The 18,453-nt window shown below is 37.6% G+C and overlaps 1 protein-coding gene across 1 annotated transcript in view; it reads left to right on the top strand.

Annotated features, from left to right (window-relative positions):
- Positions 1-15,808, top strand: part of WDR26 (WD repeat domain 26) — a 47,579-nt gene extending 31,771 nt beyond the window's left edge. Inside the window, exons 9-13 of the mRNA XM_011929513.1 lie at positions 1,474-1,619; positions 1,915-1,993; positions 2,282-2,411; positions 6,781-6,966; positions 11,098-15,808. Coding sequence (XP_011784903.1) covers positions 1,474-1,619; positions 1,915-1,993; positions 2,282-2,411; positions 6,781-6,966; positions 11,098-11,123 — 567 coding nt within the window. The 3' untranslated portion in view covers positions 11,124-15,808. The remainder of the gene's footprint in view (positions 1-1,473; positions 1,620-1,914; positions 1,994-2,281; positions 2,412-6,780; positions 6,967-11,097) is intronic.
- The last annotated feature ends 2,645 nt before the right edge of the window (positions 15,809-18,453 follow it).

The following is an 18,453-nucleotide window of genomic DNA, read 5'->3' as shown; positions in this document are numbered from 1 at the left end:
GGTGAAACCCCGTCTCTACTAAAAAAATACAAAAAACTAGCCGGGCGAGGTGGAGGGCGCCTGTAGTCCCAGCTACAGTAGTAGAACAAAAAAAAAAAATGTGTTAATGCTAAACATTTTTGTTCTTATAAGCAAGTTTCTAATTTATAAGAATTGAAAAAATTTTTTTAAATTCTTTTGAGATTTTTGTAACAAAAAAAATGCTGAATTTTATGAGTAGACTCCCTTTAATTAATGTTTGAATAATAAAAGGGACAAGTGCTACCAGAGAACTCTTCAATCTTTGTGTCAACTTCTAATAAGTAGCTGCCCTAATTATTTTGGATTGTTGGAATGATTAAAATAAGTTTTATGGCAAGGTAAACTTTATATCATAAGTATCATTTATATCATAAATCATAGTTTACCTTGCCATAAAACTTTATCTGTTACTTGCAGTATAGTGTCTAGAGTCTGTGTCTCATGTTACAGACTCGCATGGTTCCAGTATGCATGTCCAGACTTTTCCTTTTTTTTTTTTTTTTTCAAGAGACAGGGTCTCCCTCTCTGCCGCCCATGCTAGAGTACAGTGGTGTGATCATGGCTCACTGCAGCCTCAAACTTCTGGGCTCAAATGATCCTCCCACCTTGGCTTCCTAACATGCTGGGATTATAGGCATGAGCTACCACACCCGACCCCGGATCAATTTTTTAAACTAAAAATAATAAGCCATTTAATTTAGCTAAAACAAGTTATCAGGTTCTTTCTTTTATTAAGTTCATTTGGAACACATGGATTTTGATGTTGTGTTATCTCAATATGGTTATAAATTGTTCTTTATTCCCTGCATGCAAGATGATCATGTATGTTTCTGCTGAGCTTGCTGCCCTATACTGGGTTAAGGTATCAAGATACAGGATTATCTAACTTATAAAATGGGAAGGGTAATTCCTCTCAGAACTTTGAATATTCAATGAGTTAATGACTATAAGAGCTTTGATCTGTAGAGCACATTACAAATTTGGTAAATTTTTAAAAAATGTCATTAACAGATTCCTCCAGTCCGTATGAAGCCATAAAATGTTTTAGAAATCTTTTTCCATTTCACAACTCCTAAATATTATAGGACAAATTCCAGTATAGTGAATTTTAAAGGAACGTTTAAATTATTTTCGAATAAAAGTAAGACCTTACTTGGAACTTAGGGACTGTTTCTTTCTTTGTATTATTTATGCATGGTGAGTTATTGAAGGGAAGATAGAGCTACAGAGTGTCTGTCTGCTTTCCCTTAAGTATGGTTATAATGAAATTTGACCTATATTCAAATTTTCATGGTTAAAAACACTTTTAGAACAGTTAGGTTGAGATCAGTCTCAGAAAAAAAAAAAAAAAACCTGTTACTAAAAGATGCTGTGAAGGGAGTCTTTTGGTTCTTTATTTGCTTTCTGAGTGCTGTTGAGTAATGAAGTTAATAGTAGTATTTTCTTACTCAGGATTTAGATGGTAATCTCCTTGACTCCTGGGAAGGGGTAAGAGTGCAATGCCTTTGGTGCTTGAGTGACGGGAAGACTGTTCTGGCATCAGATACACACCAGCGAATTCGGGGCTATAACTTCGAGGACCTTACAGATAGGAACATGTAATTATTTTTTGTTTCCATTAAACAACAATTACCTGATTTATATTAAAATGTGTAGTGAAACTTGCCTTTTCACAGTTTCCATGTTTTTTGTTTTGGTTTGCTTGGTAATTTGGATTGGTGGTCACATGGTACTTAGTAATCATTAACTCAGATTCATCTCAATTGAAGTATAGTATGTAATAGTGATTACAGGCAAAATTGTCATACTTAAGCTAGTACATCTTATATATTGATAATTTGAATGGCTTGACTCTTAATATGTTGTTTTTGACAAATTATTTTCTGGTTCCAGAGTACAAGAAGATCATCCTATTATGTCTTTTACTATTTCAAAAAATGGCCGATTAGCTTTGTTAAACGTAGCAACTCAGGTATGTTTATTAATATAATTTTCTGAAAAATTTGGCTTAGTACAAGTTTTATTTTCACTGTTATTTTCAGTGTATTTATATTAACAAAATTTTCTACTTACCCTTAAATTTTATTGCATGTGTTTGATCCTTAAATGTGTATAATCAACCATAAATTTGTCAGAATATTGGTATTTCACATAATAGAAAATGAAGATATTTCATCAGGCAAAGGGACATTTACATATGCTTTTTAAAATTTGTTTGAATTGAGGTAGAGTAAATATCTGTATTCTCCTTTGCCTGCAGGGAGTTCATTTATGGGACTTGCAAGACAGAGTTTTAGTAAGAAAGTATCAAGGTGTTACACAAGGGTTTTATACAATTCATTCATGTTTTGGAGGCCATAATGAAGACTTCATCGCTAGTGGCAGTGAAGGTAAATTGTGTCCTTATCAGGTTACATATGTTGATATTAAAGTCTGTAAATCTCAATTTGTGAAGGCAGTCACATCTCCAAGAAAATTCAAGGTAGTAAATCAAAATTCTTTTTTTTTTTTTTTTGAGACGGAGTCTTGCTCTGTCGCCCAGCCTGGAGTGCCGTGGCCGGATCTCAGCTCACTGCAGGCTCCGCCTCCCGGGTTTACGCCATTCTCCTGCCTCAGCCTCCCAAGTAGCTGGGACTACAGGCGCCCGCCACCTCGCCCAGCTAGTTTTTTGTATTTTTTAGTAGAGACGGGGTTTCACAGTGTTAGCCAGGATGGTCTCGATCTCCTGACCTCGTGATCCGCCCGTCTCGGCCTCCCAAAGTGCTGGGATTACAGGCTTGAGCCACCGCGCCCGGCCAAAATTCTTTTATTTATCCAATACATGGTTAATTTCTGTCTGTAATGACCTAAGCCCCCGTATTATCACAAATTGTTACATACTGTCATGTATTACTTTCTCCTTTTCTGTAATGACCTAAGCCCTCCATATTGTCACGGATCAGCAGTGCTTATTCTGACCATGTAGCAGAGTGTTTGGTGCATGTGTCGAATCAAGATTTAGTTAAATTATTATACTTTGATATGTTGACTTGTATTTTCATGGGACTGATGGTTTTTAAGGGTTGGTAGTGTCTGGAAAATCAAGGTTAATTATGATGCTCTACCTGAACTTGGACAGATTTAACTGTAGTTAGTTCTTCAGTTTTTCTTCAGTGGTCACCAGAGTTAATTTGAGTTTGATAATTCTTAAGATTTTAGGAAAGCTGAAATTGACTGAATTCTTCCTACTACTACCCTTTTGAATAAACTTGTTCTCTAATCTAAAAGTGTCAGTATTCCAGACAGGAATATGCCTAAAGCCACTCTGATGTAAAGTGTGAATTGTTTAGAAGATGCAAGCACAAATAAGTGAGGCAATAATAAAATTTAGTGTACTTTTTAAGGTGATAGGAACTTAACTAGTTGCAAATTATTGCACATTTTTATTTAACACATTTTTCTTGAATACTCACTGTACAGTTCTAGGTACTATAAAAGCAAATTATTGAAGTCATCTTTTTTGGCCAGGCGTGGTGGCATACACCTATAATCTCAACACTTTGGGAGGCCTAGATGGGAGTATTGCTTGAGGCCAGGAGTTCCAGACAAACCTGGACAACATGGCTAGACACTGTCTCTACAAAAAGTAAAAAATACATACTGAATCTGGTTTTATAAGATAGACCAAGGAATTAGATTATGTTATGTTCCATTTATTGTATAAGATGTTTACTGTTCCTGTCTTGACAAAAAACTGATCTCAGTAGATAAGCGGATCATAAAGTGCACATGAGGTTTTCCTTTAAGAATAAGGCATATTTAAGGATTGGGACAAAGACATTTAGAGATTTAGATTTTAACATCAAGCATATAAATTCATCTATTCCTTTCCTTTTCTTAAGTGCAGTGGTACGATCTTGATGCAACCTCCACTTCCTGGACTCAAGCAGTCTCTCCATCCTCAGCCCCTCAAGTAGCCCCAAGGAATTTTTGTAGAGATCGGGTTTCACTGTGTTGCCCAGGCTGGTCTCGAACTCCTGAGCTCAAGCAGTCCACCTGCCTCAGCCTCCTGAAGTGCTGGGATTACAGGCGTGAGCCACTGTGCCCAGCCTGAATTCATCAATTCTTTCTTTCCACCAAAAATCAGTGTCAGATGAGACTGGGAGGAAAGAAGAGTGATTTGTTAGGTAGCAATTGGGAATTTACTTTTTTCCAGTCAGGAAAAATCTACTTCTAGATTCTCTATTGGCTTTTTGTTTTGTTTTGTTTGTCTGTTTTTAATATATCGTGGGAGATAATAGATATTAGTTTCTAATTAAATTTTCCTGTGGTCTAAATATGTTAAGCCTTCTTGCTTTTAAATTCCTCCTATTTATGAGATGTCTTCTCTCATGGTCTGTTCAATCCTGCTTCTGGTAGGTTTTCTTTCTCTTAATTATCTCTTAATTATGCCTAAGAATCCTGTACAGCTCTTTCTAAAAATACGTACCCTAGAGGTACTTAAAATTATGTATGGCTACCATTATCCCTAGAAAAGCCAAACTTTTTTTAAGCCCAAACTTACTCAGAACCAACCCTGACGAATACTATAATTAACTTCTGGTTTAGGGCTACATATTAGACCACTGTCAAGTACAGAGATTAGTCTTCTTATGACTCAAGTGATTTACAATGGTTTTGAAAATGTTTTGAACGTCAGTCAGATGTAGTGAGTATGTTATCTCCCAGGATGACCACAGTAATCCATTTGCCATTTATTTGTAAGGAATATATTTCATTGACCCTCCAAATCCCCAAATATGTAAGTGCCAGTATAAAATAGAGCAATTAAGAAACCTTTTCCCAAAAAAGCTGTACCACTACTCAAGCCTTTTCACTGTGCTGGCAATATGTAGAAAAACTGGACTTATTTTTTTACCTTTGCATAAGCAGTAGATTTCTCAAATTGATACAGCAAACAGAGCTTGATGATAAAGCCTGTCATTTTGACCTTGATTACTTCAAATCCTGTTTTTCCTGCCTTTCAGCAAATATGCTTCTTGAATATATATTCACAAAAACATTTTCCTCCAAATAGAGAAATATTTCAGTTGCATTCACACTTTAACCCTGTGGTCCTTCTCTTTGTGGACCTCTTCAGTTTAGGAAGGAAATACAGCTAATCTGTCTTTACTTTTTTTTTTTTCTCTAATTTCATTTCATGTAAGAAAAAAATTATTTTCAGAAATTATTGAGCAGCCAATACTTCTAAGAAGATAAATTCGGTTTTTTAATTGGTGCCTTTTAGCTTTTGCTTCACACATACACACACAAAAAGTTCAGATACAGTTCCAGCTTTTTATCTTCATGTCAGAAATGTTGAAGCTAAGGCACATCCTCTAAGGTTTCCTCAATTGGCAGTACACCCACTGACACACTGGCCACCTACTTAACTGATATATCATTAAGTTATACACCTTTCTAATTTGCCCTGGGATTCTGCCCTCTGTTCAAGAACTGTCGCCTGTATTTAATCTCATGACAGTAATAAATGGTGTTTATTCCAAACACCTTTCCGTATACAAATATATTTAATCCTTATAACAACATGATATGAAATTCATGCCCCCATTTACAGGTGAAGGGTTGTAAAGAGTAATTTGCCCAAAGTTGCCCAGCTAGTCAGTGTTGGAGGAAGGATACAATGTTGAGTAGTCTGATTCCAGAGCCATACTCTCAACCAATACTCTCTATACTATGTGGCTAGTTTTTTGAAGATTAGTTTATTACAAAGAAACAAAGCTGTAGGGGATTTTGATTGTTGTGGTCACTTCATGAGATTATAGTCTACAAAGCCATATCATGATACAGATAAGGGACCATTGTCTACTCTCACTAGTAAACTCTTGAGCAGGGCTGCTGGATGTGAATCCCAACTTTAGCATTTACTAACTGTTAACCATGAGCAGACCACTTAACCATAACCTATGTTTCAATCACCATTAAAAAGAGGATAAGCAGGCCGGGCGCAGTAGCTCATGCCTGTAATCCCAGGACTTTGGGAGGCTGAGGGGGGCGGATCACGAGGTCAGGAGATGGAGACCATCCTGGCTAACACGGTGAAACCCCATCTCTACTAAAAATACAAAAAATTAGCCAGGCATGGTGTCACGCGCCTATAATCCCAGCTACTCGGGAGGCTGAGGCAGGAGAATCGCTTGAACCCAGGAGGCAGAGGTTGCACTGAGCCGAGATCTCGCCACTGCGCTCCAGCCTGGGTGATGAGTGAAACTCCATCTCAAAAAAAAAGATAAGCAGAATACCCATTGTATGGGATAGTGATGAATATTAAATAATATGCAGTAAGTACTTGATACCTAGTACTTTGCAAGCACCCAATAAAGGTTTAGCTGTTGTCTTCATTTTTGCTTCATTATTCAATTTGGATACTTTGCTTTTCTGTCACTTCCCATTTCCGTAGAATTTATCACCATCTCTATCCTGGATTTGTTTATGTTCAAAGGCCTTGATTTATAATTCTTCATTACTCATGTATTGACAGAATATTGCAGATAGTTTTTTTGTGTGTGACTTGATGAGAGCTGATCATCTTTTAACAGGAAAAAAGTGTATATTTAAACGTTTTTTCATAAGGTAACATGTTAAACTATTCATGGTATATTTATTTTCCCCTTAAGTTCTAGTAGAGAGTCTTGTTCTGTGTGCAGTGAATGATAAATTTAAGATCAGTTAGTTGGTTTTATTAACGTAAAACTTTTCTCTGAATTACTATATGTTCAGATCACAAGGTTTACATCTGGCACAAACGTAGTGAACTGCCAATTGCGGAGCTGACAGGGCACACACGTACAGTAAACTGTGTGAGCTGGAACCCACAGATTCCATCCATGATGGCCAGCGCCTCAGATGATGGCACTGTTAGAATATGGGGACCAGCACCTTTTATAGACCACCAGAATATTGAAGGTAATACCATTGTATAATATTACTATGTTTTGTCCAAATGAAACGTTGCTTGGCTTATTACAAACTTAAAGCAGTTTTAAGTAGCAGTTTATTTAAAGTGTGGTATATGATTTCTGTCTTTTACATATTGTACCCTATCTCAGGCCACAGAATGAGTTTAAGTAATCTAAGAGCCAATAGCGTAGTGGTTGTTTTCGGGGGGACAGTGAAAAGAATAAGCTGGGCCGGGCGCGGTGGCTCAAGCCTGTAATCCCAGCACTTTGGGAGGCCGAGACGGGTGGATCACGAGGTCAGGAGATTGAGACCATCCTGGTCTACACGGTGAAACCCCGTCTCTACTAAAAAATACAAAAATCTAGCTGGGCGAGATGGCGGGCGCCTGTAGTCCCAGCTACTCGGGAGGCTGAGGCAGGAGAATGGCGTAAACCCGGGAGGCGGAGCTTGCAGTGAGCCGAGATCGCGCCACTGCACTCCAGCCTGGGCGACAGAGCGAGACTCCGTCTCAAAAAAAAAAAAAAAAAAAAAGAATAAGCTGGAATATGATACCTCATTGACATCCAGTTAGCTATTTAGTAGTTTCACTTTTAAAATCTTACTGAAAATCTTGCTTCATCATGCTACCTAAATGTAATATTGTAGGAAGCATTTTATACACATGAAACTAACCATTCAAAATTTGAACAACTTTAGATATTAAATATCTTCATTATGGATTTTACTGTTTGATGTCTGTTTACACCATGCATCATACTAACATGAGTTGTGTTTAATGGATAGGGAAAGAGAAGAGAACTAAAATTGATCATGTACCTGTGTGCCAAGCAGCATGCTAATCCCTTTACATGTACTATCTTGCATAAAGTCTTCATAGTCCTGTAAGGGAAGTATTTTTATCATTATTTTTAGAGGTGAGGAAACTGCAGCATGGCAAAACTAATTCATTTGTTGAGTGCCATCAGGTCTTCAAGTCTAAGTCTGAAAGGTTTTTTCCCCCACTTTGAGATACTTGGGGATGAAGAAAGGCCAAAATATAAGGCTAACAGTTAAGGCTTCAAAAGCTTAATTGAACATGATATATCAGTACTACATGATATCATGAGAGGTATATCATGAGAGGTAATGAGAAACTTCATGTCAATGACTCACTTTAAATAGAGTGCGTAAAATGTTTAGTTTGCTTAGAAGAAAGCAGTTTATCTATAAACAGATTTTTTGTTAAGCATGTCCCACCTAAATTTTTTTTTTTTTTAGTGAGAAAGATGACTAATTGCTCTCAGTTAAGTGATTCTCTGTGGAGGAGGGTTATCGGAGTAGCTTGTATGGTTTGAAAAAGTATATTCCCTATATTTTTGTCTCTGTGGTACAGACTGTAGAAGGCTTGACCACATCTCACTGGCTGGTAAGGATATGCAATCAGAGATGAGAATACAAAACACAAAGAGCACACGGGTCAGAATTTTGAGAACTACTGTTCGTTTGCTGAGAACCTTGAAGGGCCTTTTTGTCTTTGTAGATCACTACCTGACATTCTAACATTCCTCTAGGAAATCAACTAAGACCAGAAATCTTTACCTTCTTGTGTTGTCCTGTTTGGGTTTCAACCAAAGGCCTGCAAACCCAAAGTCTTTATAGATCTGCAACTGTGATTCAATCTGTGCTTTTCTCATTTTATTAGTCATTTGGAAGTTATTTCTTCAAATAAACATACTTGGTTTAAAGAAGTAGGAAAATACTAGGTATGTAGTAACAGATTTACCCCAGAAGAGGATATGTTTTATGCCTCCATAGCAATGGAATAAGAGTGTGCTGCTATTTGGTGAATCTGACTAATGTAGACCCTCACTTCAGTGAGTGAGCCAAATTTTGGCTAATTTGTAGGATCTGGGTCCAGTTCAGCAACTCACCATTGTACTTTGCCAACATGGGTGTAGCCCTAAAATGATTGTCATTTTCACCTGAAATAGAAAAAAATAATACTTGTATATTCAGATATTTGGCTATATGTCCTTTTTGCAAATTATTTTCTGGATTATTCCCCCTCCACCCCCAAAACACTTCTTTTTTTTTCTTTTTTTTTTTTTTTTTTTTTGAGACGGAGTCTCACTCTGTCGCCCAGGCTGGAGTGCAGTGGCGCCATCTCGGCTCACTGCAAGCTCCGCCTCCTGGGTTCACGCCATTCTCCTCAGCCTCTGCCTCAGCCTCCCGAGTAGCTGGGACAACAGGCACCCGCCACCACGCCCGGCTACTTTTTTGTATTTTTAGTAGAGACGGGGTGTCACTGTGTTAGCCAGGATAGTCTCGATCTCCTGACCTCATGATCCGCCCACCTCAGCCTCCCAATACTAGGATTACAGGTGTGAGCCACCACGCCTGGCCCCCAAAACACTTTTTCTAATTAAAGTAATACCTATTTAGAATAGAACTTAATGAAAAATGTAGATGAAGCTAAATAAATCAATATTAAAAAATCAAAATACAGCCAGGCATGATGGCTTGTGCCTATAATCCTAGCTACTTGGAAGGCTGAGGCAGGAGGATCCCTTGAGTCCAGGAGTTTGAGGCTTCAGTGACCTACGATCATGCCACTGCACTCCAGCCTATGGGACAGAATGAGACCCTGTCTCTGAAGGTGAAACAAAAAAGGAAAAATGTAACACAGTAAAATACTGTAAGTCATTTAAATAAAAATGTTTCACTCAACTCCATTTCAAAAGGGATAAATTTTAACAGTAGAATTATGGACTATACATTAAATTTATTTTAACGGTAGAATTAAGTTTGTGGGGTTTTTGTTTGTTTGTTTGTTTGTTTTGAGATGGCGTTTTGCTCTTGTTGCCCAGGCTGGAATGCCATGCGCAATCTCAGCTCACCACAACCTCTGCCTCCTGGGTTCAAGCAATTCTCCTGCCTCAGCCTCCTGAGTAGCTGAGTGATTACATCACCATGCCCAGCTAATTTTGTGTTTTTAGCAAAGACGGGGTTTTTCCATGTTGGTGAGGCTGGTCTCAAACTCCCGACCTCAGGTGATCCGCCTGTCTTGGCCTCCCAAAGTGCTGGGAGTACAGGCGTGATTTTTTTTTTGAAGGATGCATAAAATGGAATAGGACGAAGTACTGATGCATGCTACAGTATGAATGGACGTTGAAAACAGTATGCTGAGTGAAAGCAGGACACAAGAGACCATATACTGTGAATCCATTTATATGAAATGGTCTAGAATAGACAGATCTATAGACAACATAGATATAGTGATTACTTAGGGCTTGGGGAGGTGTTTGACTGCTAATGAATGTTGAAAATGTTCTAAAATTGATTATTAATGGTTGTATAATTCTGTGGATACACTAAAAACCATTGAATTTTACACTTTATTTTTTTGTTTTTTTGTTTTTGTGTTTCTGTTTTGAGATGGAGTCTTACTCTGTTGCCCAGGCTGAAGTGCAGCGGCACAGTCTCAACTCACTGCAACCTCCGCCTCCCAGGTTCAAAGTGTACACTTTAAATGGTTGCACTGAATAGTATATGAATTATATCTCAAAGGTATGAGATTCTGAGGCTAGGCACAGTGGCCAGTGCCTGTAATCCTAACATTTTGGGAGGCCAGGTTAGGCAGATCGCTTGAGCTCAGGAGTTCAAGACCAGCCTGGACAACACGGTGAAAGCCCATCTCTACAAAAAAATACAAAAAGTAGCCAGGCATGGTGGCAGGTGCCTGTAATCCTGGCTACTCAGGAGGCAGAGGTGGAAGGATCCCTTGAGCCGAGGAGGCAGAGGTTGCAGTGAGCCCAAATTACGTCACCAGCCTGGGTGACTAAGTGGGACCCTGTCTCAAAAAAATAAAAGCATTAGATTCTAACATGATTATTCACTTGGGTTTCTTCAGTATTCAAAATAATCATGAATTTAGATCGTAATATATGGTCTAAGACATGATATAGACACATTGTTTTAATGAGTATGATGAAAGTATCAAGAATTTGCTTTGATTTTTTAATGACAGTATAATTTTGTAATGTCATAATGCTAATTTTGAAACTTTCTAACTGGTAACTTTTTTCTCTCCTTCCCCTCTTTTTCCTCTCCATCCCCCTCCCCGCCCCGACCCATACATTTCATCTTGTCTTCATTCAGAGGAATGCAGTAGCATGGATAGTTGATGGCGAATTTGGAGCAGACGACTTCTGTTTAACTTAAAATTAGTCGTATTTTAATGGCTTGGGATTTGGTGCAAACAAACATGATTGATAGCTGGACAGACATGCTCGTCATGAAAAAAGAACCATTTCTGAAGCCCGATTGGGGCCAAACATTTACACCTTGCTTCATAGTAACCAGTTGAGATGAAGCACGTCGTTAGAACGTTGTTGGACACCATGTTGAATTATCCCCCCATCGGTTGTGAAGAACTGTGCTACATTCAGGCTTACCCATTGAACTCAGTATATATATTTTTTTCCTTCCTGTCTTTTGTCTGGCAGGATACCATTCTTGTTGCTCTTCTGTGTAATGAAGTTTAAATGCTTGTTTGGAAAACTTTATTTAACAGTTTAGAAGGCTTGATAGAAAGAGTGCATTAGTCTGAAGAGTATACATTGGATAGGAAAGAATTTCCTTCTTTTGTTTCTCCAAATCTTTCCGCCTTATTTAGCTTGAGATCTTTGCAGCTTGGTTCATGGATTCTAGCCTTGCCCGTTGCGCAGTATATACTGATCCAGATGATAAACCAGTGAACTATGTCAAAAGCACTCTCAATATTACATTTGACAAAAAGTTTTGTACTTTTCACATAGCTTGTTGCCCCGTAAAAGGGTTAACAGCACAATTTTTTAAAAATAAATTAAGAAGTATTTATAGGATTAAAGTGACTTCATTTGTATACATGTGGAATCTAAACCAGCTTAAAAACAGTTTCCTCAATGACTTAGATACGCAGTATAACTGAAGCTCTTCTGGAATACCACATGAGACATGGTCAGAAACAGTGCTTGGAAGGACATTACACAGGAAATTCAGAGTAATGCTTTGAAGATTTCCCCCCTTTTGTTTTATTCCTGAAGGAACATCAGTACCCGATCTTGAAGAAATTCAAGATTCAAAAAGAATTTTAAATACACCAACATGAGAGATCAGTAGTCAGTTGGTTTTCAGTAAAGCTTGTTCCAGGTTGTTCTCAACTTAGGAAGTAATTTTGGTGTGATGTAGCAAAAGAGTAGAAATCAACAGATATAACCACTTTGGGAGTTTATAGTATAATTGAAATTATTAGAAGAATTCAGCAGGTTACAGACAAACTGGGATTAAAACCTCATAGTCATTTCTCTTAACTGCCCTTAATATTTTGACATATTAGGGATACATAAATTTAAAGAATATTTCTTCTCAGTTTTTTCAGATATTGCCATACTGAACCTCATTCTAAACTGGTGCTGTGGATAGTCTTTCCCTCTCCCCTCCTGTTTAAGGAAAGGTTTCCTTCGTGGAAAAGCACTTTTAATTTTGAGAATTTCACATTTAAAGTAAGCCAAAAGCCTGATGTTCACATTGTGCTTTTAAACCCCATAACAGCTGAATACAATATAACATAGTCTCCCTTGAAATTCCCTCCCTTTTTCAGTAGAGGATAAATAGGGTGATCCCAGCTGTTGGAAAGAGAATGGGGATACCCCCAAAATAAGATTCTGGTGAAGAAAAAGTCTTGTACTAAGTTCCCCTTTAGGCATAGCCAAGTCTATAATATAATCATGATCATGAATAGACTCCTCCAGGATCCACAAAGAGAGAGGACTTGGATGTCAAAAATTCTTCCATTGTGGGGTAGGTGGTTGGGGATGGGAGAAAGGGAAAAGTCAGGGAAAGGGAGAAGAAAGAAAAACACATTTGGCCTTAAAATAGCATGCATTCTCCCAGAAGCCCGTAGTAAAGAAAATGACAGATCGTGGTCAGCAGACTCTTATCAAATTGGTATGTAAAAGATTTCTTCAAGCTCCATTTTGCAGAGACCACCACTTAGAGAATCCAAAAATTTCTGTTTTGATACTTCTGAGTTAAAATATATGTTACAGTTTATCTGGTACTTCATTTTTCTTAACTAAAATTATTTTTACTTTAAGCTTGAATAAAAATCTTCATTGGTAACTGTATGTAATTAAGTGGCAACTTCTCTTTACCTCAGTATAGTTAAAAACCATTCATATTTTAAGTGATTCATGTATACCCTGAAGCCGTTAATACACCCCAGTCTCTACAGTAACATCACTAAATGTGGGCATAGAAACTCCACAGCTGTTTACAAATTTGGTTACAGTGTGCTATGGTGCATTTGTAACACTCACTGAGATTTGTGCCCATTCAGGGGCAATTTGGCACTCAGATTCTACTTTACTTCACCTAACCACCCCTAGATCTGAGTTTTCAGAGTGCTTCTGAAGTATAGTTAAAAAACACTTTTTAAAAAGTGGAGTAAAAGTGAGGCACATTTTACAAGAACATAACTCCTATTAAAACGGAGTAACAACTATGCAAAGGTTTCTATAGCAGCTAGGTGAGTTTGTTTTCCGGGTCTGTCTTAACTGGCAGCTTCCTGTATATACTGGTACTTTGCTGTGCCAATTTGCTGTAAACGTCTGTTTCATACATTTGCCATGCAGTGACTGTGCCAGAAAGGTGAAATAAATGGTAAAGAAGCCTAGAATTTTATGGTATAAGAAACTGATCACAGGATTTTCTAATCCATAGCTATTAATTGAAAACTTCTGATAGTGCTGTAGGCTCTGTAGTAGGCTTAAGAGTGAGTCTCATACTATGAAACCAGCCACAGGATACTAACAAATGTATAAATTGAAAAGTACCAATACTTTTTGCACATAGATCAAAATAGAGTGGAGAATTTGGGCTCCAAAAATCAGGTTAGTAGGCTCATTTCCATGTGCTTAAAAATGTTTTTGTTGTTATGCACTGATTAAGGGCTAGAGCAAATATAAAATTAAATGTCTTTTTCCTCCAAATAATTGGTCATTAATGATAAAATGTTGTACTTGGGGCTTACTGAGATTAGTATGTGGGTAGTAAAGAATTGGAGTGGGAGTTAATGGGGAGGGATGACAAAGCTTCAGCTTTGGTTTTTGTATTTTATTAGTCTTCATAACAGCTACATTTCTGTTGCTCTTATTGGCCAGATAAATGTGTTACATTAAACCAGGTAAGTATTTTAAACAGAGAACATTTTATTTGCATATATCCCTACAAATTGGCCCATTTTATTGGGTGGGGGGGGTAAAGGGATTCCCTAACTTTAAATAATTAGAATATCCTGCAATTGAAAGGAGAAAAAAATCCAATTTTGGCAGTATTTTCTTAGTCTGAAAGAAACAGAATTAGTAATATGGTGAATTTTATTATTAGGAGTGTTCTGCCTCTAGAGTGGCATTCCATGACATTAATAGAAAATCCTTCTTTCCCACCCCTCCCCATCCTGAAATTTTCTTTTTTAGGATGTTGGTTCCTGCAAACAAGAACTGACCCTATCACCTCTGCCTCACAGTGGGTAAATATATCGTACATCTCTTGAAAGGGAAAATATCCATGTCAGTTTCTTTCACAGTAGAAGAATGGCTGCTTTTGAATGGGGAGGAAAGAAGACATTTTTCTTAATATCCTTTTTGTCCCATCTCTAAAATGTATAAATATTTTGATTTGGTTTTACTTTAATTTCTCATTTATAGTTTAGCAACTCTCCTTTTGGGTTGCTCTCCAACACATTACTTCCATTTCAGAAACCATATCTGATTTAACATAAACTGCTAACTTAAGAAGAGGTGAATTTGCATTTACACTTAGACACTTTCTAAAAACAGGGTGAACTTAATTGAAATTTTTCAGTGTTGTTAAGCTATTGTTATAGTAGCTGCCCTATAGTTACAAAAATAAAAACTATAAAAACCCATCCCCTATCTACTTAATCCAGATAGCCTGGATTTAACAAAACTAATAGTATAAAAATGTGTGTGTGTGTGCTGTGTGTGTGTGAGAGAGAGAGAGTACTTGATTCATTAAAAAGTCCTGGAAACAGCTGTTCTAGGATCTTGTCATTTTTACTAAAAGTCTCGTGCACATGTGAAGTGCCCTCTGAGTTTAAGGTTTGGTTAATACTGGTATATTTTTATAAGATTGAAATTGTGTCCCCATCTTTAACCTAAACATTTTCGTTATCAGGGTCAATGTGCTAGAACTGAATTGTAACATTTTTAGGCACAGATGGAAAAAATGTTATTGGCTCCTTGAAAATGTGTGTGTGTGGCGAGGGGAATAGATCCACAAAAGCATGTATGTACTTACAAACCAAGCTGTAGAGATCAAGAAAAGAACTTAAGTGTTGATCTCAAGATATCTAAATTGTCAAGATTTACATGGCATTGTGGTGGAACTAGTTAACACTTAGAGCTTTTGGTATGTAATAACTATTTGCTATGGACTGATTAAATGTTTCAAAAGATTGTGTTCTTCAATTTTGGTGGGTTTTGAATTTTGTTTTTTTAACTGCCTCTCAGATTATATTTAGTTTAAATTTCTTTGCTTTATTCATTAAAGTATAAAAACTTCAGGTCTCTGATATTTATTTTCACTTGTTTACTAATTATTTACAAAACACCCTTTGTTGACTTTTATTTTATAAATGTGTAGTGTATTAAACGTCTTTAAATTTTTGTTCAATTGAAACTACATTAACTTTGATTTGCTTTACTGGGATTTTTTTAAATACACCTTTTCCATGTCAGTGCGCAGCACTTAACCAGTCGTTTGTATTCCCTTTCTTTCAATTCAATAAACAGAATGAATACCTAAATAATTCTTGGTGTGTTACATCTCCTAATATCCATTAATCTGAATGTTTAAGTAGTACTCTTTTTGCCTAAAACAATTGATTTGCTGAATTTTTATGTATTTTAGAGTCTCACTATGTTGCCCAGACTGGACTTGAACTGCTGGGCTCAAGCTATCCTCCTGCCTCAGCCTCTCAAAAGTGCTGAAATAACACACACAAACCATCATGCCTGGCTATGATTTGCTGAATTTGCCTTCCATATATGTACCTAGAGTTTGTGAGTGATAGCTAAAGAAGCAGTGGTTAGTCTGTTGGGATCATCTTTTTTTTTTTTTTTTTGAGATGGAGTCTTGCCCTGTTGCCCAGTCTGGAGTGTAGTAGTGTGATCTCGGCTCAGTGCAACCTCTGCCTCCCAGGTTCAAGTGATTCTCCTGCCTCAGCCTCCCAAGTAGCTGGGACTACCGGCGCATGCCACCACGCCCAGCTAATTTTTGTATTTTTAGTAGAGACGGGGTTTTACCATATTGACCAGGCTGGTCTCAAACTCCTGACCTCGTGATCCACCTGCCTCGGCCTCCCAAAGTGTTGGGATTACAGGCATGAGCCACCGTGCCTGGCCTGGGATCATCTTTTTAAGGGCCATTGTGCATTCATGGATAAACTTAGAAAAATTTTAGGAGCATTTGCATTTCAAAGGAATTGCATGCCCTATTTTTGTTCAAAAATAAAGTTCAAATGTGAAAAATAAGTATTTGGCAGCTAACTAATTAGGTATTGCTTCCTTAGTACTGCTCACTGCTTAGAAAAGCATGGTTTTCAGCTTCCTCTGATTAACAGGAAAGAGAAGGGAGAAGTTTTTCTACTTGTTTTCTGTAAGTACAGCTATACTTTAACAGCAGGTTTAGCTAATTTAGTCAGATTATTCATCTACATTTAGAGTTTCATGCCAATTCCCAGGACCAGGTATAGAAATTTTCTCAGCCTTAACAAATCTAAGAGTACAGATTTTTATTTAAAATACAATCTGGCCGGGCAGAGTGGCTCACACCTGTAATCCCAACACTTTGGGAGGCTGAGGCAGGCAGATCACCTGAAGTCAGGAGTTCAAGACCAGCCTGACCAACATGGCGAAACCCCATCTCCACTAAAAATACAAAAATGAGCCAGGTGTGGTGGTGGGCGTCTGTAGTCTCAGCTACTCGGGAGGCTGAGGCAAGAGAATCGCTTGAACCTGGAAGGCGGAGGTTGCAGTGAGCCAAGATCGCACCATTGCACTCCAGCCTGAGCGACAGTGCAAGACTCCGTCTCAATAATAAAATACAATCTAATTATCTTCCACTTAAGCAAAAGAAAAACTGGTATTACATCATTTAATGACTTCTCTTTTCCAAAAAATCTAAAACTGTTAAGGAAGATTCAACAAACAGAGGTATTCCCCTCATCATATCACATCTTTCAAGAATCTTTGTTGTTGGTTTTGTGGCAGTGGGCTCTTCGCCCTCAAGCTTGATTAGCCTACTTAAATGAGCTTGCTATATATGAAACATTCTGGTCATGTACTTAAGTTATTAAATCAGCATGTCATTATAGCTAATGTGGGAATCAAAAGGACAAATAGCAAATTTTCAATGAAGTTTATTTTGTTGTGTTTTTTGTTATTCTCAGATGAGACAAGTTTTAACTTCCCTTTCTGATATAAGGAGTAGTGGCTTCCTTGGTCATGATATTAAAGTTGGTGCAATTTTATGTACATTAGTCCCTCCTATATGATTTAAGACTTTAGAATTCTTTCATACGCTCAGGAAAGACATTTAAAACAATTAGCCATAGTGATAGAACATATCTAGAATAAAAGTGATTCACTGCAACTTTAGCTTTTTTAAAAAAACAGAAGAAAGGCCAGGCGCGGTGGCTCAAGCCTGTAATCCCAGCACTTTGGGAGGCCAAGACGGGCGGATCACGAGGTCAGGAGATCAAGACCATCCTGGCTAACACGGTGAAACCCCGCCTCTACTAAAAAATACAAAAAACTAGCCGGGCAAGGTGGTGGCGCCTGTAGTCCCAGCTACCCAGGAGGCTGAGGCAGGAGAATGGCGTGAACCCGGGAGGCGGAGCTTGCAGTGAGCTGAGATCCCGCCACAGTACTCCAGCCTGGGTGACAGAGCGAGACTCTGTCTCAAAAAAAAAAAAAAAAAAGAAGAAAATAAATATGCTAAATGTTCATAGAATATGCTAAATGTTCATTTAGCATATTCATTTATTTAGAAAAAAAGCCTGTGTGGCTTTTTTCCTACTGTTTTTTGAATATAATTAAGAAGTAGAGCTACACATTGGATTGGAAATTGTATTCGAAATAGTTTCCAAATGTTGAATAATTTTCCCTCATCCCCCATAGCTGAAGAATATCAGTTTGTGTCCTAAGTGTTCAGAAAAGGGATCCCTGATTTTATTTACATCAACAAAACTTTCTAAAAATCATTTTTAAAGAACAGGCAGATGCACTTCTGATAGGAAACAAAATATATTTTGGATCTGTATGCTATATTCTGAAAAGGAACATAAACTTTAGATGAACATGCCTGAACCTTTCACAGGTAAGTATGTTTACGTGGGCTTTTTTGTCCCATTAATGGATTTGCATGAAAAGACCCTTTCAGTAAGTTGCT

The sequence above is a fragment of the Colobus angolensis genome, unplaced genomic scaffold (genome assembly GCF_000951035.1).
Source record: "Colobus angolensis palliatus isolate OR3802 unplaced genomic scaffold, Cang.pa_1.0 Scaffold81, whole genome shotgun sequence".
Classification (NCBI taxonomy): Eukaryota; Metazoa; Chordata; class Mammalia; order Primates; family Cercopithecidae; genus Colobus; species Colobus angolensis.
Note: the sequence above shows the minus strand (reverse complement) of the source record. Positions and strands in the feature narration are given on the sequence as shown.